Below are 21,594 nucleotides of genomic sequence, written 5' to 3'. Positions count from 1 at the left end.
AAATTTTGGTATCCTAAACTAAGGTATGAGTGACTAAAATGCAATTCTGGCTTTGAGAAGGAGCACTTTGTCAAATTAAGGAGTGGTTTTACAAGGTCAAAAACATTTCTCTTTTAATACAGGTTTTTTCCCCTGTTTTTCTCTAGACTGATACTAATAGTCCTTTGCTACTCAGTGGAACAGGATCAACTGATGTACCATGGGCTGTTAAGGTAAACTAAAGATCAGGCTGTTACCTAAAACTATTATGTGGTTTTCAAGAAAACGTAAGTCTGAGAAAAAATGCTACTGGTAGCTATGTTTTATAAAGTATGATAAATCACAATGTCAAATCTGTAATTGAGATACTGGACCTAATTTAATAAGAACACTTATCCCTTGGGAAATCTCTTTGTGTTTAGAAATTGGATTTTTTTTTCCTGAAGCCATGAAAATAATTGAAGACTGAATCCCACTGGATTTTGGATGAGTCTGTAACTGACTTAGAAATAATATCTTTTTCTATTTTATTTTACGCATCAGGAACTGCAGCCTGTGTGTTTCTATCTGTATCTTAAAAAATAAAGTTAATACTTTGGAAAGCACTACTGCTTCTTGGCCTACAGGTGTGACTCTTTCCATAAGTAGTATCTTTTTCTGCCCCTGCAGCTGGAAGACAAGGCCAAGTATGATGCCATTTTTGACAGCCTAAATCCTGTGAATGGACTGTTGTCAGGTGATAAGGTGAAACCTGTCCTCCTTAACTCAAAACTGCCAGTGGATATCTTAGGACGAGTAAGAATATCTGTTTACTTAATTATTAATTTACAAGTAGTAACTGCTACACTCAGCTATATCTGTTTTTCAGGTTAAAAATTTGTAATAATAAGCCTAACTATTAAATTCTGTCGTATGGAGTGGCCACATGTGTAACTGTAAAGCTGTAAAAAAATCTATATATTATTTTGATATTTTGATAGATTGCCTCTTAGCACAGTGTATCAGTTAGGTGTGGTCTTTAACACTTGGTTTAGGTCAGGGTACAATTAGTGAATTATGTCTTCAACTTAACAGCCTCTTTTCTTTTGCCTGATTTGTATGAATGTATGTTGCCTACTGAAAAGTAATGCTGTTAAACTTAATTGAGATAGGGTGGAGGGATGCTGTTCTCACATTTGTTTTTAATGAGGTTTTAAATAGAAAGCTTCTGCAGTTTAGGCAAACATCCCTATATTCTGCTTTTTATTGGTAGGTGTGGGAACTGAGTGATATTGACCGTGATGGAATGTTGGATCGAGATGAGTTTGCAGTTGTAAGTATTTCTGCCTCTTGGGGTTTTGAAAGCCTAATGGCAAAGGTTTAAAATAGATGCCTTGTATGTAAGTACTTGACTGATTGTGTCGGTTTTTTTATTGCCTTTATTCAGAGATCCTAATCAAGTTTTAATACTAGCTCGTGTTTCTGTCAGTTTATTCTCTCTCATTACACAGCAGTAACTTTCTTTCTGGGCTAAATGAACCATTAACACTTATACCTGTGATCTGCTGTCCCATGAGAGACCCGGTGTTTTCACTGAATAAGTTTTACCTTAATCTTCAGTGTTTATCATACTTGAATGCCTCCAGATACCTTTGGGGAAAGTTTTAAATACATACATAAATTCTTCAGAAGTTTGTAGCAAATTAGAATTCTAACACTATTAATGTCAAGACTGATGAAATCGTGTAAGAAGCAGTAAATAAGTGTCACCTCCACCAAGAAATGGCAAGTGAGAAGAGAGTAGGAGGTTCTTGCTTTTGAAGACACTGTGAGTCTTGAATGGGACAGTAACCATGAATCAACTTTTTCTCATAACTTTCAGCTAGTTTCTGCATGGAAGTGAATTGGAGATGAAGGAATTATACATTCACTTTGGAGGAGAGAGATATTAATATTACACAGAGAATTACCAAACCTGAACTTAAAGGTTTGGAAAAGCTAACAGAATATTTTAGCAACATTCTGCATGGCAAGAATCTTGAAAAATCACTGTGGCCTTTCTGTCCTTTGGGGACTAAAGCCAGCATTTGATTTTAATTTCTACAAACTAAGCTATTGCTCATCCTTTCAGAGTAAAAAAAAAACCCAGCAAACAAAAAAAAAACAGTTTAAAATGCCTGTTTAGCTACCAAGAATTGATGTTATGGACATCAAAATCTTGGTTTTTTTTATGCAAATATGATGAATTTTGCTTTTTCTGCTGTCATGTATTTTTTAGAAAGGATGCAAGTGTAAAAATTGCTTTCTTGAATATTGTTCTAGACATTTTCAGGGACCTATAAGCTTCAATTTCTGCTGAAACCAATTCCTTTAAGACCCTATTACTTAACTGTTGCTTGATGAATAGAATACTTGATAAAGAATAGTCATTAAGAGGAGCAACTGCTGCAAAAACAGTGAATACATTAAAATCAAGTGTTTAAAGTTCCCCCAAATAAAATTCCACTAGTGGTGGTACAAGCTTGGTAATATTTAGGAGAATCAATTTAATGTTCTGAAATATACTAAACTTCATTTGCTAAGCACTGAACCTCAAAAGAAACTAGTAAGGATAAGCACAGGTACGAAGGCAATAAGCTGCAATTCAGTTCAGGGGGCTTGTAAAGGAGAAACATAATGAGCAAATGCTGCAAAGTTATTTCTTAACTATTTTTTCATATATACTTATTTCTTCTTCAGGCCATGTTTTTGGTGTACTGTGCTTTGGAGAAAGAACCGGTGCCAATGTCCTTGCCTGCAGCTTTGGTGCCACCATCCAAGAGAAAACCTATTAGTGTTCCAGGAGCAATGCCATTAATTCCATCTTCAACATCTACTAAAGAGTCTCATCAGTCCTTGCCACCTGTGGGCATTTTAGCTGCCAAAACACCATTAACACAGGTATAGTTCTGAAGCTACTTGGGTTACAAGATTTCTTCTCTTAATGCTGTGCTTTGGAGACTGCCTGTATGAGGAGTCTTGACACAGGTTTATTGATTGGTTGATGAATTTGAGGAGGCTAATGGGAAGACCAGGTGGAGAGGTACAAAATTTATCTTCTGCTTTTTCTACATGTCTTCAGATACAAACAGTTGGATAAAAGATTATTTAGTAAAGATTTTGAAGGTGTTTTTAAAATAAATTGTTTCAAGGCATCAAGCTCAACCCAAAGGTCGGAATATTAAGAAAACAGTTTTAAAATGTAGTCCAGGTGTACATCTTCAGAACCTAAGTCTTCTGGCTGAAGACTGATTTGAATATGGACAAGTTCGTTAAACGAGTTGTGACAGGCGTGTATATGCAGTTGTATGTGTGCTCATGCCTGCAATTTGAAGAAGATATTGGTGAAAATGGAATTGATAAATGCAAGCAATGGGAAAAGGACACAAAGGTTTGGCATATCCATCTAAACACATGAAATTTGGTGTTTTGTTTCATATGTGATTATTAAGAAATTTGATGCCTTCAACTCCCTGAAGCATCTTCATTAATCCTGGTCATTGTAGAATGCAGACTTTGGGAAAATGTCTTTTAAATAGATTATCACTTAGTCATTCAATTCAAAATAAGAAAAAATTTACAGGGATTTGAGGTAAGAACTGTAGTTATTTAATGCATAAGATACTGCTTGGACATCTGGGTCCCCTTATTTCACTAATCAGCAAGATACTGGCATCTTCCTTCTGGAAGTGCCATGGTTTTCATCTGGCAGTTCACTTGGTAGGTCTTGTTTTGTGCTTTGCAAAGCAGTGACATTCTGGATGGCTGTTTTGGTGTATATTTTGTGTGCAGCACCTTTTGGAATTCATCTTAGTGTCCTTGTATGCTGAAATTAACTAGCATCCACAAGGCATTTTCACTCAAGAAAAAATAAATACATCTTTATGGTATCAGCATTTGGAAAAATGGTTGAAATAAGAGAAGTGGCTCTAATTTCTGTCTTTACCTTGGTCGGAGGTAAATTCAACCATCTAGAATGTGCCAACCATGAACAGTCTGGGCTTGTTCAGTTCTTCAGTCCCTCCAGCTAAAGCTCCCCAGCTGTGTAAAGAGGAATGAAATTGATGCAGCCAGACAGTAAATAGGGCTGTGACTGAACACAGTGGTGAGGGCACAACCCCCTGCTGGGGAAATATCTGGGCTCCAGGGAATATTTTTAATACATAGACAAAGAGGCAGAGCAGCATCAGCCAAACTTGGTGCTTCAGTGATGGAAATACTTTGCTTCTGCTGTTGCAGTTGCTTGTTGATCTGCATTTATCTCTATTTTGGAGGATTAAACTGGTTCATGAACTAGGCACATATGTAACTTTCTAAATCTGTGCTGTAGTCCTTGAATTACATAACCCTGAAAAGAACTGTCTGAAACCAGAACTGCCTATATCTCAATATTGTGGGTTTTATTTTTTGTGTGTTTTTTTTCCCTTCCATCCCCACCCCCCTTCAGTGGGTTGTGTCGCCTGCAGACAAAATGAAGTATGATGAGATCTTTGTGAAAACTGACAAGGACATGGATGGATTTGTGTCAGGTGTGGAAGCCAGAGAACTATTCTTGAAGACAGGGCTGCCTTCTGCTCTTCTTGCGCATATCTGGTAGGGATTTTTTTCCATGGCAGCTGTTTAGGCAGTGGCATGGTCGTTGCTCTTTCCTTTTCATGAAAAGTGCTATGTTGACATTTCTGGAAAGTGAAATTTGTTTTTTTTTATGTAATAGTGTGGCCTCTGTATAAGCAGTGGTAACTTCCTTGCTTCTACTTTTGGACAGAAATTACAGGAAAACAGGTTCATGCTATGGATCATCTCCTAGGGAAAGAAGTAAAGCACCTGAACACAGATTGTTACAAATACTGCACTTCAGCTCAATCCCTGTATTTAAGGCATCATAGTGTTGCTGTGTATCTCAATACAGATTCCATCCATATCCTGGTAATGAGAATTACCTGTATAAAAAATAAGCATATGAGCCCATTTAATTCTGCAACTTATCTTTCATTACAGCTAATAGTGACATCCACTGTCTTTTTTTATAATTCTTTCTCCACTTTAAACTATCCTAAGGCACTGCGATAGGAAAAAGTTTGTTTCAAGGTATGGTTAACATAAAAATAGTTAAACTTGTGTTTGCTGTGAGAAGTTCTTTCATTCATAAGGAACTTCAGTTACAGACAACATGTACAATAAGCAGGGCTGTGCTTACAGAAAGGAGGTTTTGATTTATTTCACATGCATCTCTGTACAGGGCTCTCTGTGACACAAAGGACTGTGGAAAGCTTTCCAAGGAACAGTTTGCTTTGGCTTTCTATTTAATTAATCAGAAGCTAACAAAGGGCATTGATCCACCTCAGGCTCTGACTCTAGAGATGATTCCACCTTCAGACAGGGGGCTCAGTTTACAGAAGGTAAGAATGGCTTTGGCATTTTTTATATAAGTCTCAAAGCATGTCAGTTTCAAAGGCTATGCATGCAATATCTCAAGTGTTAGCATACCTTGAAGTGATCATAATATCAAGAAGAAAACAACTCTTAAGGGCAAAGAATTGACAAAACACTGTTCCATTCTTGTTTCTGAATGAAGCTGTCATGTATTATGGCCAACCAAGCCAAGAGATCTTATGTTGAGAAGGCATTATTTTCTGTTTTGAAATAATATCTTTCTACTACCTGTCTAAAGAAATTTTAGTTTGCATTTGAAATAACATGCACACGTTCAATGTTTTTCTGCTATTGTGTTTACAGTTACCTTTTTTGCATTTCTTTTTTAAGATGTCTGTGAACTAAATAAACTTTAGAATTACATACTGAAAGTTTTAAAAGTAAATGGTCTTCCATTTTATAGTTCACAGTTTAATTGTCTTCATAGTCTGTTAACTGTGATCTATCTTAGTCCAGCAGTAGACTATACCTTGTATTTATCAGAGGAGGTCACACGAATTCTTACTTTTACACATCACAAAGTCTGATGTGAGGTACCTTTTCTTGGTTGAGCAAAACATTGACCTAATTCTACAACTCTCTTAAACAGAATAAAAAATTGGCACCTGAAAAAATGAAACTCAAAATTTGGCGCTACCTTTGAGTTTCTGTAACTGGTATCTAATTTCTTTTTACATTCTGTTTTTAAAAAGTAATTGCTTTATTTGCAACTTTACTAATCTTTTTTGTATGTTTGCCTTCCTTTCTATGTCTCTTTTCTAGTTTGGACTGTTTTTTCCATTCTGCACCACTCTGCTTTTCATCCTTATTATTCTGTCAGTTTGTTAACTCTGCTTTCTCAAGGTTAGAGAACCTTTGCTATTCTAATATTTACTGTCTGTTGGTTTAATAATGAACATCCTTCTAAGACTCTTACATAATCATGGAAAAAGCACAGCACTGCTCTGAAGTGTCACAGGATGTTGTGATCTCAAATTATTGCTCATTTCCATTGTTGTTCATCTGGAAGAACCCCAAGGTTCTTCCTTGAACCCAGACCTCTGTGACTGTTACCTGTTGGTAATATGTGCTGCTTAAACTTAAAATGTTATGTCTTGAAATTGCTGGGGAAGTGGTGGCAGAGTAGTAACCAACCCAACATGACAGTTGACAGTTATCATTAAAACTAATAACCAAGGTTTTACTGATTATATTGCAGAAAATGTATTGATCAGAACCTATTAGATGAGATCAATATTGGTTACTGCTAATCTGTGTGTTTTTGTAGAACTCTCAAAGCCATCAGTGTGATTATTTATTTTTTTGCATTACTAACACAAATGGTAAGAGTAAGAATATTGTGAAGGGAGGTAAGAGTTCTTTTAATTTGTTCTGTAAATTATCATGACTTTTTTTAACTTGTATATTGAAGCTAAGTATGTTGGCTTTTATGTTCCTCCTCCACACCTGTCCTGCTGCACCATTTTGAAAATAAGATTGAACTACATTTTGTTAAGTTTGATGCTGGCATTAGTGTGCAGGATTTCTTTAACTGATGAGAGAAGGAGGCCTGGAAAGAATTTGTTCTTGTACCTAACAGCTCCATGTTTTCCTTTTCTCCTCTTCCTAAGGAGTAGTAACAACTTTCTTAATGAAACATCGTGTAAAACTCTGGAAAACTGTGTAATTCCTTCAGAACAGGATTTAAGTTATAGCTGTTTTGTCCATTAAAGTAACCAGATAAAGAATGGCTGTATGTTTGGAATTTTTAGTTCTCAATTCATGCCATTTGCTCTAGTAAAACATGCATCTATAGTTCTGCTGAATAATATTCTCTGCCAGAGTGTGCTCAGATTTACTGTTTAGGTCTTTTCATGGCTCGTGTTATTTTTTTTTCCAGAGTATGAGCCTGAAAAAACATGTAGTTAATAGCATCTTCATTTATCTTTAGAGAAATTTCAGCATTTTACGTAATTTTGGGCGTATCACTTGTCTTTTTAAATTATTATTTACTTTTCCTCCAAACTTAAGTCTTTGACTTTATTCAAGAACTGATGTGTTTATAGATGGTAGTAACAGTGACTGTGGCTTCCTAAACATGTTCATGTTGTGATAAGGCCCAGTAGAACAATTACAGTATTTGCTAACCTGTGTCTTCAGCATTTGTTGTCTAGTCATTTATGTGTACTTTTTTGAAACAAATATTTTGTATTACAGTGGTTGTCTTGTTATAAAGACATTAAGTAAATGGGAGCTCATGGGTGTAACTTACCTGTGACTTTGTGTTCTCAAAGTTTCATCCACTACTCTGGAGACTCATGTCAAACTAGCTCAGTATCACTTCAAGCACTGCAAATAAGTGTCTATGCTCTGCAACAGGAGGATCACCAAGATGAAGAAACAAAAATACAGAAATAGTAAACAAAGCACACCACTCTTAAATGAATGCTAGGAAGCCAGCTAAATGTTAACTGTAAGATAAATCTCCTTTTTGTATGAACAGATAGTCCTGTGCTTTTGTGGAAGGTGTTTTCAAGAGTTTACAGGAGACAAACTCTGTTTGAATTACTAGATGCATTGAATGTGTCATGTTCTGTTAATAAAGCTTCTGGACTGTTTTGGGGTTTAGATTGAAGATTTGAAATGCAGTGCTACCAGCAGTTGTTACAAGAGGGTAGCTTGTACTGTCACAAAAAAGTTAAGTGAATATAGTTGCTGGACAGCGTAAAATATAAACTAACAGTATTTATTTTTTCTGTTTCAGAGCACTCAAGGACCGAACCCTGCAGCAGATTTTTCTGCAATTAAAGAACTTGATACACTAAACAATGAAATAGTAGACCTGCAGAGGTAGGTAAAGGAGGAGTAGTAATAGTTGCCTTAGGTTCTGCTGTGCTACTTGCTGTTTTTTAAATAAACAATTAAATGCGTAAGTGAAAGCCAGGTGGTAATAGTCTGCTTTCCTAAAATAAATGGTTAGCATGTCTGTCAGTGTCTATAATGCTGTTTAACACTTCTACTCCTTGTTCAGTCAGATGAGTGCATTTAATAACAGCAAGACTGTGGAAGCTCTGTCAGTCATGCCTTCTGGATATGTTTCAGAGAGCTGCATATCTTAGCATCCTGAGATAGAAATATTCTTTTTCATCTTTATTGGCAGATGAGAATGGAGCAGATATTTAGGATGCTTGAACCATGATATCACTTGGAATTGTTTTTGATTTGTAGAGAGAATTCTAAGGGCTTTTTTCTACTGGCAGTAAAGGAGAAGGGAAAGATGAAAAAGGATGCAGGGTAGAGAGTGGGAAGATATATGGACCTTTGCTAGGGTTTTGATAGTGGTAAAGATGGACGTGTTTATCTTTAGTAAAATAAATTGTTGCACTGAGAAAAATAGTTATAATTTGAGGTCTGCAGACCATTTGGTTCCAATAATTATTTTGAAGGTAATTAAAAAGATGACTTCAAGTGAATAAGAAAATCAAGTTCATATATGTTGCATAGTTTTCTTCATACCCTGAAGATACAGCAGATGTTTTTTCTTCACTGATTATTTTGGTACTATCATGAATCTACTGAGAATTCTATTAAGAACAATTAGTTCTACTATTTTATATGAGTGCTTTGTCATGATGAAATCTGTCTTATTCGTGTCACTTGTAGGAAGGATTTAATTTGGCAATGTGTCAAAGCACAGTCTGTTTCCTAAATACATGTTATTTCTCTTCAGCTGCTTATTCTCTCATTACTCCCACTGCCTCCTCAGTTCTCCCTTCTCTGCCTTCCTCTGTTGTTCTTTATGTTGCATTAATTCCAATTTTGGACTTGCACTGTTATTAACCTGAAATACTATATACAACCATGTATATTTGCTGTTAGTATCTTAGAGAGAAACAAATTGTTCACTAGCATGAATTTTTAGACGAAGTTGGTTTTCAGTAGGTGGGCTTGCAGCCTAACATGCAAGCTGGTCGTTTGTCCTGTTTTCCTTTCTTACTGTGAAGTGTGAAGGAACAGAGGCTTTCGGAAAGTCATGGCTTCCTTTTCTTGAGTGGCAAATGTGCTTGGACAGTTATTTAATGCACATTTGAATGATCTTAGATTGTTGAAGATATGGCAGGGGCAACTATTAGTATGTATTCATTTTTAGAAAGGGGAGTTTTCCTTGGCAATTTAGAGCTTCAGGATAGAATTGTGTTAACAATCTGAGGCTTAAGACTATGTTGTCCAACTGGAGTGTAACAGAAGGAGTTTTGTGTGGTTCCAGTGAGAATGCTGAGCAAACTCTTTAATGCCACAAAGTGAGTTGAGGCTCAAGTAAAATTATTAATTTTTTTCAGGGAAATGACTTTTTTTTCATTTTGAAAATCCTTTAGCCACTGTAGAAGAGGTATTTTGGTAGCAGAGCAACTGTTGCTGCTCTGTACTTTCCCTAAGCATAGGAGGCAATGGTAGGCAACAGACTCTCTGTGGTAAACGTAGGAAACTTTTTCATCTTTGGCAAATCCATCTTTCTGTTATAACTGGTGAAGTACACTTTCAGTCTTACAGTTATATTATAAAAATGTAATTTGAACTCAGGTTATTTTTGTTCATTATTAAACAAGATACATTGTTCAGCTGTTGAACTCAGTATGTAAGAATTCTAGTCCATGATTCAATTGAGAAGTATCCGTGAGAGCTGCATTTCTGAGACCAAATAATAGAAACTTAATCTGGTTTTGAAGTGCACTTTAAAAAAAAACACAACAAGTGGCAGCAGAGGAAATGCCTCAAAAGAAGGACAATATCTGGAAAATAAAGCTTTTTGAGAGACTGAGCAAAGAATGCAGAGGTGATGTGTTGGTGGCTCCAGAGTTTGTGTGGGAAAGATTTATGGTGGCCAATAGCTTTTTAATCTAATTTGATAAAAATTCTATATCAGGAAGGTGGAGGTTGAGGATCAGATGAAGAATAAAATGCAGAACACTTACTAGTGAGGATAATTTGCCTCTAAAAGGGTTATGATTTGCCTGGGGATGTTAGGGAATCTGCATTATTTTGAGCCTGTCAGCGCTACTGCCTGGAAATTCTGTTTCAGTTGCACTATATTTTTAGAAAGTTATTTGAAGCTTTTTGTGATTGGGATTGTGGGAGGCTAGACCAGATGTTCTTAATATTCTTTTTTTGAGCCATAAAACCTTTTTTTTCCCCAGAAAACCGTGCTTTGCTTTTCTGTGTTCAAAGCTAGCTACAGCCCACAAATTAGTGGCATTTCTTCAAGCTTTACCAACACCATGTTCCTCTCTAAGCACATTAAGTAGTGGAGCATAATTTAGTAAAGCTCACCAAAGGTGCCATCTTTCACATATGTTGGGCAGCAACAGTTACGTTGTCTTGAATATAAATCAGGCTAAAAGGACTGTAAAGCTGGTGAGTCAGTCTCTCAAATGTTAAGAAACAGCAAAATGTCCCCAGAAGAACAGGGCAACCACTCCTTGCCATACACTTGCCTCAGGCCTTTGCTTCAGAGGTCAAAAATCTACAGATTCTTAGCAAATCAATGTTAAGAATTTTTATGTAGGCTGGATTCTTTCTTCTTACCTCTGGTTTGGAAGCAGCTGAGCTATTACAGCTGCAAAGGTTGGGGGGGACAAAGGGAACAAGACGTTAGGCAAACCTTAGCTATTTTTTCTAGCATTCCAAACTGACTTACTACGACACTAGGAATCCCCAGAGTTACAAATGTATGTGAAAACAAGTAATGTTGGGCAACTCTGAGTGTAGGTAGTGCCACCAGCTCTGTGAGTAGTTGTCTGTTGCTTATATGGGAAAGAGCTATGATTCTTTGCTTTTGTAACTAAGGTGTTTCTAATTGTTGGGCATCAAGAAGCCTGGCCAAGCTTGTTGCATATTTGGCTTGAATGCCTCTACTGACATGGGGACTCCTCGGTTGTCAGCTACCACGAATATTTACAATACGGTGGCTCCCATTTATAAATTACTCTATTCCCAAATTAGTATAAACCTTACAGATTTACTAAGAATATTTGATTGTAAATGCTGAAATATCTGCATTGGAGAAACCATCTCTTAGTTTGGAGTTTTTTTAGTCCTTGCTTGTAATGTCTTTGTGAGATTCTCTTGACCTGATTCCTATTAAAATACACAGGGAAATTGTATTGCTTTAATAAATTGACTTGAATTGGTTACAAGTGTCCATTATTGGCAAGACCATGGTTGGTTTGGGTTTTTTTGTTGGGTTTTTTTTGGTTTTTTTTTAAGTGCTGATGTGGTAAGGGACTTTGTGATCCAGGAAATTTGTCATATCCAATAAATCAATGTTGTTACTTGTTTTTGGTTCTTTCAGTTGCTGAGCATTCCTACAGGGGCATACCAGATAGTTTGTAAAAGAAATGGAGGCATTCAGAAGAATTAGTGAATTAAGTAGGTCTGTGTTGTCTTTTTTTCGGAACAAAGATGAATTACTGGGGGGGGAGGAGGGGATGTGTTATCTGTGGACTATATACACTCAGCTTGTTTTCCTTTGCCTGAGACTGCTGCCTAAGCTTTTCTTGTTCTGCCTGACAATACTTCTTTCACTTGATTTTTTCCAATTCATTGTTTGTGTTGTGATTTGGCCAGTGTAAGCTGCCTGTGGGTGGGTAATTGTATCCTGTTGCTTGCTTAGCATAGTCCAGATTGCAAGGTTTAGATACCTGGCTGCTGTTGAAATAATAGGGAAATTATCATCTCTTGACGCTCTCTCAGGCATATCAGTGGTGGTAATGTGGAAAAGCTGTGTATTAAAGCATACATACTTGCTTGTATTTCTATTTCCTGCTCAGGTTTCATACCCAAGCAGGAAAAATAACATGGGTTTGTTTACCTAGTCAATTATTCTATTTTATCTTCAATCAGGAATAATATGCCTGAATGTTTGCCATGCTTGATGTGTGTCTGAGGGCCTGAAGGTATTTTTCTGCCTGACTTGTATTTACCTCTGTGGAAGCGCTTTATTGAGACTGAGACCCTTTGTTCATGGGAGATTACAGGAGGCAAAATCAAAAGAACTTGTTTCAACCCTGTGTTGCAGTGATTTAAATATCGACGAACAACTGTGCCACAAACGCTAGTTTATTGAGCTAGAGGACTGTGCTATAGCTTTGATGGAAATGGTAAAGATTTGCTTAGTATTTACTTGATACTTTTTTTCTGATGAATGGAGAGTGATGAATTTTATGAAACTTAAAGGTTCACACTTAAAATAACTAGCCTTGTTCTTCAGAGCCCCTCTTTTCACATCTTTCCTTTTCCTTCCATGTAAACCTTTCCTTTGAGTACGTTCAACTAGTTGCTGTTTAATCAGAACATAATCTGTAGTAATCATTTTTCAGAGCAAATGTTCATTTAAGATCTGTGAAACCTGGATGTTTTTTTATTTTCCATTGAACGTGGTCTAGAAGTAAACAAGAATTCCTCAACTTGAGTAAAGAGAACTTAAAGTTGACCTGCTTTGCTTTGGAGACAGAAATACTTTATACTGTATTAAATAAGAGTAAACAGTAGGATGGATTGAAACAGTTTTAGATTGATTACCAGTCTGCTGCTATTAAAATACTGTTACTTGAATTTCAATATGTACAAATAATATGATTTGGTAGCTTTACACCCTGGTATTTAATTCAGAAATGTTACGTTTATCATTGCTCAAAATCTAACTTCTAGTATGTGAGCTAATTAATTAACAAAATCTTATTATTTACTTATGAAAGTAAATTTCTGTATACAGAAGACAGTGTTAAAACTGTAAAGCTTAATGCTTTACTGCATCTATGAAAGGAGAGAAGATTCCATATACTGTCTAGAGAGAAACGCTCTCAGGACTTTTTTTAAAACAGTAACACTTGTGAGTTGTATGTTGGATTTTTTTTTTTCCCCATCTTAAACCTATTTTTATGTCTGACTGCCAAGAATTTATTGATAATTCCCCTGTCATCAGTAGTCACTTTTAAACTTAAATAAATGTCTGTAGAGACAGACTGGATATGACACAGCAAACAACTACATACGGAGTCTGTGTGCAGGTAGTGATTTCAGCCAGATAAACTTGCTGCTTTTGACAGAGCTTCCTAACAGATGTATCTAAAATCTGATAGACAAAATTAATTAATCAGCTAGATTGGCCTGCTGGAAACGTTTTCTAGCTGCTGTTAGCATAGGAATTACTGTGTTTGCAGGGGTTAATAGATGGAATCTGATGCAATCCCACCCACTTTTCCCAGCAGTTTTCATTAGACAAGTGCTCCATAGCAACAGTGAGATCACTGGAGACAGTATTTCATTGATTTTTCTCTCCCGCCCTCTTCCATTTTTGAGCCATTCTTATCACTGAAGTGCAGTTGGGTGAAAAGACAGGGTTTTTTTATGCAGAACACTTCTGTGGGCTTCTGTCTTGTAAATAATTTGGAAAGCAGAAATCCTTCACATTTTTCGTGTTTAATGTTTCACTATGTATTTAAAGAGAGATACAGGCTTAGGGGGCTGGATAACTGTGCCTGCTGTAGCTGATGTTCTTAAGTATTCTTGCATTGTTTGCTGGTCTTCTAGGGAAAAGAATAATGTAGAGCAAGACCTGAAGGAGAAAGAAGATACCATCAAGCAAAGGACAAGTGAGGTCCAGGTAAATAAGACACAAAATTATTCTTCAGACACCTGATAACTGCACCATGTGGTGCTTTAATGGCAGTGGGATTACTGAATCTTTAGACCACATCACTTATTATTCAGTGATGTGATCATCACTACAAAAGAAAAAAAAATTGGTGGCTAAGAAAAAGAATGTATTTTAAAATGTATTTTCTGTATGAATGTGGGTTGGTGTAGGTGTGCATCTTGATATATGCATCTTGATATATGAATGTGTGAGCTGTTAGGATATGTAGCCTGCATGGAGTTTTAAATGAAATATATTACAAAAGAATAAATTTATTCTTTTCTTTTTCTTCTTTTCTTTTTTCTCTTTTTTTTTCTTTCTTTTACAAGGCTGTCTAATGTATAGTTAAAACTAAAGAAGACATTGTAGCACTGCCAATTAATAAACCTAAGTGGCTGAATTAAAAGGGCTTATGAGCAGGGCTGCTTCTTAAGAGTCGCAGTAATTACCAGCTTGGGAGGAATGTTGCCTCAAGTTAATTTTGCCTAACATAAGTGAATTTAAAAAATAATCTGTTTGATTTTTATTTAAAAGGATGACATTGAATTTCCAGAATATTGAAAAAATTAACAAGTGTTTTACAGAGATTAAAAATTACACAGTCAGCATCAGTGTTGAGAGTGCTAACGGCTAGTCAAGCCCTGAATTAAATGCAGCAAAGCAATATTTCAATTAAATTTTAAGCTGCAAAAGCAGCTGTAGTTGCTGCTTTAAGAAAAATCTTCAGTGTGTATCTGATCACTTAGATTTATTTTAGGGTCTTTATTATTTTAAATGGTCTTTATTTGACTAAGAGCAAATTATGCAAAATTTTGGCATTTTACTCGGGCAGAAAAAGAGTGAATGTTGAGAATTTTGTGCTTGGCTATTTAATATCCTTAAAGCCTCGATGACAATTAATAGTCTGACCTTTCAGAAGATAATCAGATGCTGGCCTGTTAGTCACAATGGCAGCCAGATTCAGCAGCTGCAGGAATGCACAGAGAAGTTGCCCATGTCTGATTTTGTCATTCCCCTCCCTACTCCGCAGATTGCCTTTCACACTGATAAAATTTCTTATGGGTGTTTCTGGTTTGGGGCATAGGATGATTTTGTTAGTCTGTTCTGGAATCTGTGTGTGTTCATGTGGTTGTTGAGTTTTCTGGTTCCTTTGTACAAAATGTATATAAAGCTAAATGAAACCTTACCTTTAATGTTACAGCATTAATGTATATGTTTATACATGCATATGTTTAGGGTTTGATAGTCAACAGCATCACAGAATTAATTAAGTAATTGTGTCCAGAGCAGTAATGTTGGAAGCAACTGTCTTCAGTCCTTAACCTCTTAGTGGTGGCACAAGCTATTTGTCCCTTGCTAAACACAGTTATAGAGTGTGTCACCCTGCAGAGAAGGAACAATCTATTACTAGCTGGTCAGAAAAATGAGAAACCATCAGGATCAAAGAAAATATGGCTGCAGCATTTATTTAAGCTGATAGCCCTTTACCTCTGTACCTTTCTAGCTCCTGAATGTTGGAGGACCTGCACATTTCAGGAAACTTTCCAGAGCTTCTTAGTCTGTCATCACTATTCTCAGAATATCTTTACATCATGCTTTATTCTTCTTTTTTTTTTTTCCTAATGGTGACATTTCTAAAGAGATGTACAAAACCAACATCTTCTCATCTGTCACCTTGGATCAAGCTAGTTTTGTGGCATCACACTCCAGGGTTTCTGGTACCAAAATTACTTCCATGGACACAGACTGTAATCTCAAATATAGCTATGGTGTGATGGATCAGACTAATTTGTATGGGAGGAGGGAAAGAATTACAGTTTCTCTTCTATAAAATAATTTTATATCCTATGATAGTAAAAAGCAAAGGCAGAAGAAAGGATTGGAGGGAAAGCATAACATACTGGTAGGTTTTAATGTTCTTATTAAAATATCAGCTCTTCAGTAGCAAAGATTAAGGGTTGCTTTTCCTTGAGAGGTTGTGGGCAGAATAACAGAGATCAAGAAATTTATAAGCTATAATTTATTTAATTTAGTCTGTGATTTGGATTAGCATTTTCCTATAAATACAGGAGTTTAACTTTTCTGTGCTGTTTCAGGCTTAGCAGTACTTAGCACATGAATTGTTGGGTGAAGTACAGACTGGCAAGCTATTAAAATCCATTGTCTATCTGTGGAAATACAGATCTCTAGATGTTCCTTGTTCTACACAACATTAGCATGGAGAGTTATAATGATCATAAATCTAATACAAGAATTATTATTACCATCATAAAAATGCTAGTTTGTACCACTTCAAATATGTTAATGGTTTTCATGTAGAATTTCATTCAGTGTTTGAACATTAAGATGATGCTTCTCTGCTGATGGTATTTTAAATCAAAGCTTAACTGGAGCCTGGTTTACTTCACAAAGATGTGTCTTTGAGTGTTAGCCCCACTTCTGTGTATTGTATCTACTCCAGCCTCTGATTTTGGAGTGGTTATGTGAACATGTTTGGTTTTTGTTTGTTTGTTTTGGTTGTTTATTATTCTTCCTTTTCTCTTCTGGAAGCCATCAGGCTTAGTTCTCTTCAGTGCTTCTCTACTGCTGTGCCTAGGAGAGACATTGGCATTCAAGGAACAGTAGCAAAGAGTGGAGGAGATCTATATTTAGCTTGTGTCTGTGAGAATCCTTGCTTCCTTGCAGAGAAAGGAGACTGAAATATTCTGAAGCTGTTACTTTTCCCCCTCGTTGCTTGTGTTCAGCATCAGCTGATACTTGCTTTTCAAAGCAATGTAAAAAATTCATGGATCAGGAGTGTCCCAGTTATCCAAGTCAGTGGCTGCTGTAAGAGCTTTTGATGTATGCTGTTTTGTCTTTCATAGATTAAAAATAACCAGTAATTTACCTAGTCTGACTGCTGTACATCAGTTGTATGCCCTTTACTGAACTTCAGATGTGATTTGGGGGTTTTTGTGTTTGGTTTGGTTTGGCTTTTTTTGGGTTTTTTGGGTGTTTTTTTTTGTTTGGTTTTTAGGGTGGTTTTTTTTGTGGGTTTTTCTTCACAAAAGCATGTATGCTGTTTCTCTAGGTAGTCTTCCAGTTGTCTTGAGGTTACCTATTTCCCTAGCATCTGACTGCTGCACCATATGCCTTTCTATTTTTACCTGGCTTTTTTGTCCTGATTATCTGGAGGTGGTAGCACATGTGGATAAACTCTTACAAAATAAAACCCCTTAAAAAAGAACAAGCATCTTAACTTAGAGTAGCCCATGAATATATGATTATAATCAGAAATTCACATCAGCCTGTCTTCTTATCTTCTGTAATTTTCTTTTATCTCTGTTTTTTTTTACTGTTGCTCATGATTCTTCTTTCAAAGAAAATATGGCTGCAGCATTTATTTAAGCTGATAGCCCTTTACCTCTGTACCTTTCTAGCTCCTGAATGTTGGAGGACCTGCACATTTCAGGAAACTTTCCAGAGCTTCTTAGTCTGTCATCACTATTCTCAGAATATCTTTACATCATGCTTTATTCTTCTTTTTTTTTTTTCCTAATGGTGACATTTCTAAAGAGATGTACAAAACCAGTATCTTCTCTTCTGTCACCGTATTTTCTCAGGCTCTAATATTTTAATCTAATATTTTTCCTTTTGTATTAATCCTTTTTGATCTCCCTGTATTCTCTGACAATTCTTCCTAAATTCTTTTCTTGATGGTTTTTCCAATGTTACCTCTGCAGTTTGTTGAAGTATTACCTATTCTTGTTGCTCTGAAATGAACTAGTTATCGTATGATGCTACTTAATGTATTTAGAACACAAGGTATTTATTTACTGAAGTTCCATAATTTAAAAGATGCCATATTGTTATGTATGGCATGTGCATTTCTTACCAGTACTGCATGGAAAATAAGATTTTTGCAAATTCAGAGGCAGAGGTGCTCCAGAAGAGTGTATTTGGGTTAGTAATGCACTGGTTTGGTCCTTCACTGTGTTGCTTAAAGAAGTTCCTATATTTGGCCATGTGTTTTTGAAGGGGGAAGGAGAAGAATAAAGAATTTCTATGATTTAGGAACTTGAAAAGACATTTTGCTTTTAAAACACAGGAGAGAGAAAATGTAGCACCCCAAATAAATATGACTTCTAAGTTAAAAATGAAACCCTAACCTTCCTGTGAGTAGAACAGAATCTCTGTTTTGATGCAGGATCTTCAGCATTTCAGTGAGATTCTTTTTACTAAGGAAAAAGCAAATAACCTCATTATTTTTATGGATTAGAATTTTGAGAATACTTGCTTGTCTGCCATTGTAAATGTCAGTTTTTGAAAGATAATTTGTTGATACTTTGAAATCTGGGTTAGTACTGCAGCTTATACTGTGGAGTTTAGTAGTTGGGAGGATAGAGGGAACAAATGCGAAGTTCATCTGTTTTATTACAGGATCTACAAGATGAAGTAAAGCGGGAGAGCAGTCACCTGCAGAAGCTGCAAGCTCAGAAGCAGGAAGCACAGGAAATTCTTAATGATCTTGATGAGCAGAAGGCCAAGTTGGAAGAGCAACTTAATGATATCAGGCAGAAGTGTGCAGAGGAGGCCCATTTGGTAAGGTCTGGTAGCTCAGGCCCTTTGAAGAGTAAATGCCTCATTGTGAAGAACTCAGCCTTGCAGTGTTAAGAGTTGTTGGGGCAGGAGAAGAAACTTTAGTGGATAAACCGAGACTGACAGAACAGGAAATAATGTGACTCATTTCACTGACCTCCTATTTTAGTATCAGTCTGTCAACAAATATACTGAGATATACTTGCACACAAATAAGGCTAAGTGCAACAAATAATTCAAAATTATAATGCAATCTAAGTGTAATTAGAAGCACTAATTATTTGGACTGATTTTTCAGCAGTTAAAAAGAAATCTTATGGTTATGTAGATTTTTTTTCTAATAAAAGGCTATGGTATTTCTTTATGGTCTAAAATGGTATTTTCATTATTAGAAATACCTGTGTTGGCCAGGAAGACAGCCAGAATACTCTGCTCTTATTGAGACCAATAGAGAATTAACCTTTCAGTCAAGTATCATCTAGAATATCTGCAATAGCTGAGAGATTTTTACTTTTTCTGGTCACAAATAGTAGTATTTGGATGTGTGTGTTTGTTGTTGTGTGTTTTTTTTGTTTTGTTTTTTTATTTGGCTTTGAAATATTTGTTCATCCTTTAGATTGCCATGCTGAAGGCTGAAATAACAAGCCAAGAATCAAAGATTTCAGCCTATGAAGATGAACTGAGCAAAGCTCAAGAGGAGCTGAGTCGCCTGCAGCAAGAAACTGCAGAGCTTGAGCACTGCATAGAGTCTGGGAAAGCACAGCTGGGACCTCTTCAGCAACATCTGCAGGATTCACAACAGGAAATCAATTCAGTAAGGCAGTGTGAAAGACCAAAAAAATAATAATTTGTTTTTAGCTGACAACCTTTAGTGTGGTTTTTCTTAAGGGGGAGGCGGTTTTTTTCCTTTTTCTTCACTGTTTGCTCATGTCTGTAGTTGCTTACAGGTGTTCTGTTCAGCAGTTGTTGGGACTCTTAGAGGCTGACTCAAGATACTTCATTATTTTTCTCTTTTGTTTATAAAAAGGGATAATTTGTCTTAATGTAATGAATGAAAAATATATAGATAATGCATGTTTAAATTCTCTGTCCAATAGTTATTTAAACTTTCATTCAGCTATGGCCTGGGCCATGCTCTCACTATTCTTTTATTGGTGTGAAGTTGGTATAGAAATGCTAACTTGTACTTAATGCATTGTTGAAGGTACAAAGTAAGGTGAGTGTAAGAATAAATTAGATTGAGAGTAGATACTGAGAAGCAGATAGATGGCTGCACTGTTTTTTAAGCACAGAATTGTGCTTTGAGGTGTCTGCTCTTAGGTTAAAGGAATACTTTTTAGCTCCTCTCTTTAATCAGTGATTTATTATTATGACTTCAGTGTTGCATTAGCTTGCACACCCTTTCCTCATCATTCTTCTCTCACTTGCCAGCTATCTAATACGTGATTCAGAGTAACACCATTATCAAGAGAAAAACAAAACAAAAAGGGTTCCTATTCCTATTTTGAACCCTAGAAATGGAGGCCTTTTGGTTTGGTCATTTCACACAATTCATGTCTAACTTGTTAACAGTTTTTTTTCTTAATACTTCCACTGCTCGTGTTCACGCAAGATCACTTTGTTCTGTGGAAGAGCTTTACAACATAATTTTTAAATGTGGCTTTGAGGTTTAGAAACTGAAAAGTAAACAAATAGGTTTTTCATTGTTTCATCACAAGTAAAGAGAAGGTTGTACTATGTCATTAATATATGAGTAAGAGGTATTTGCAATGAACAGATTTGGGGCTGATACTATATCTTTGCTCACAAATAATAAACAATAGGTGCTTTGGTGCTTTAGGCAAGTTTATCAGTGGTTGGTCTGAGGTCAGTGTATTTGAAAGACACCTGGGGTTGTCTTTGCTGCCACCTGACTTGTGACCTGGGCAAGACAATGAAAACTCTTATTAGGTTACTGACCTAGCAGAAGTCAGTGGGGTTCAGATACTTAATGTCTGAACTATCTTCATGCATCTGCGTAATCTGCAAAATCCAAAGATTCCTTCATAACTGGCAGGTTGGTTATACATGTTTGCTGTGAGGCACTGTGTTAAGCACATTGCTGAAATAATATGAAATAAACTCTTTAGGAGATTATACTGTGGATTTTGTAGAATTCAGAGGTCATGTGGGAGAAGATATAAATTAATAATTTTCCTTCTTGGAAGATGGGAATTCTGATAAAGCAACTTTTTTAATTTAGAGATTAAGACAATTGCAAATACATAATAAAAAAAAAACCCACAAAAAAACAACCACCCAAAAAAGCCTCCCAAAAATAACACACAAAACCAACCAAACAAAAAAAACCTGAAAGCTTTGCAGTTCTTATGAGTTTGAGTAGAAACAAAGCAACAAGTCTTGATGTTGCCAGTGATGCAGTCTGCTTCCTTAGCAGGAGAAGGTTCTCAGGTCTGTTACTCAACTACATTGCATCTCTTCTAAATCAGCTTTGTGCCATCTCTCAAATTTCAGACTTTGATTGAAAGATCATGTGGGGTTCTTTTATATGTGCTTTTGAAAAGATTTTAAGACACGTAACTTATATTTGAGAGTGAATGGTCATAGTTTCTGCATACTGCCATGCTGATGCAAATACATTTATTTCTGTTTACAGGTGCAGACAAAACTTCTTGAGCTGAAAGAGCTGGAAAATACCCAGTTTAGTTGGCACCCTGAGCCACCTCATATGCTCGTTAATGGAACTGCGGATCATTCTAGTCTGAGCAATAGCAGCAGTGAAACTGCTAACCTTAATGAGAATGCTGAAAGGGAAAGTATAGTGGAAGAAGAACAAGCAAACAGGGTGTCTCCAGTAAGTAGTGTTCTGCCTGCTTGATCATGATGTAATGCAGCTGTAAAGCTGGAATAAG

The 21,594-nt window shown here is 36.2% G+C and overlaps 1 protein-coding gene across 9 annotated transcripts in view; it reads left to right on the top strand.

The window, feature by feature from the left end:
* Nucleotides 1-21,594, top strand: part of EPS15 (epidermal growth factor receptor pathway substrate 15) — a 67,815-nt gene that overhangs the window by 29,626 nt on the left and 16,595 nt on the right. For all 9 annotated transcript variants that reach the window (XM_051625194.1, XM_051625193.1, XM_051625191.1 and 6 more), the window contains 11 exons: nt 147-212; nt 649-774; nt 1,232-1,291; nt 2,698-2,898; nt 4,445-4,590; nt 5,237-5,396; nt 8,174-8,259; nt 13,999-14,071; nt 18,524-18,685; nt 19,299-19,496; nt 21,339-21,536. In XM_051625194.1, coding sequence (XP_051481154.1) covers nt 147-212; nt 649-774; nt 1,232-1,291; nt 2,698-2,898; nt 4,445-4,590; nt 5,237-5,396; nt 8,174-8,259; nt 13,999-14,071; nt 18,524-18,685; nt 19,299-19,496; nt 21,339-21,536 — 1,476 coding nt within the window. The remainder of the gene's footprint in view (nt 1-146; nt 213-648; nt 775-1,231; nt 1,292-2,697; nt 2,899-4,444; nt 4,591-5,236; nt 5,397-8,173; nt 8,260-13,998; nt 14,072-18,523; nt 18,686-19,298; nt 19,497-21,338; nt 21,537-21,594) is intronic.

Source organism: Apus apus, chromosome 7 (assembly GCF_020740795.1).
Source record: "Apus apus isolate bApuApu2 chromosome 7, bApuApu2.pri.cur, whole genome shotgun sequence".
NCBI lineage: Eukaryota > Metazoa > Chordata > Aves > Apodiformes > Apodidae > Apus > Apus apus.
This window is presented reverse-complemented; position numbering and strand designations above follow the sequence as displayed.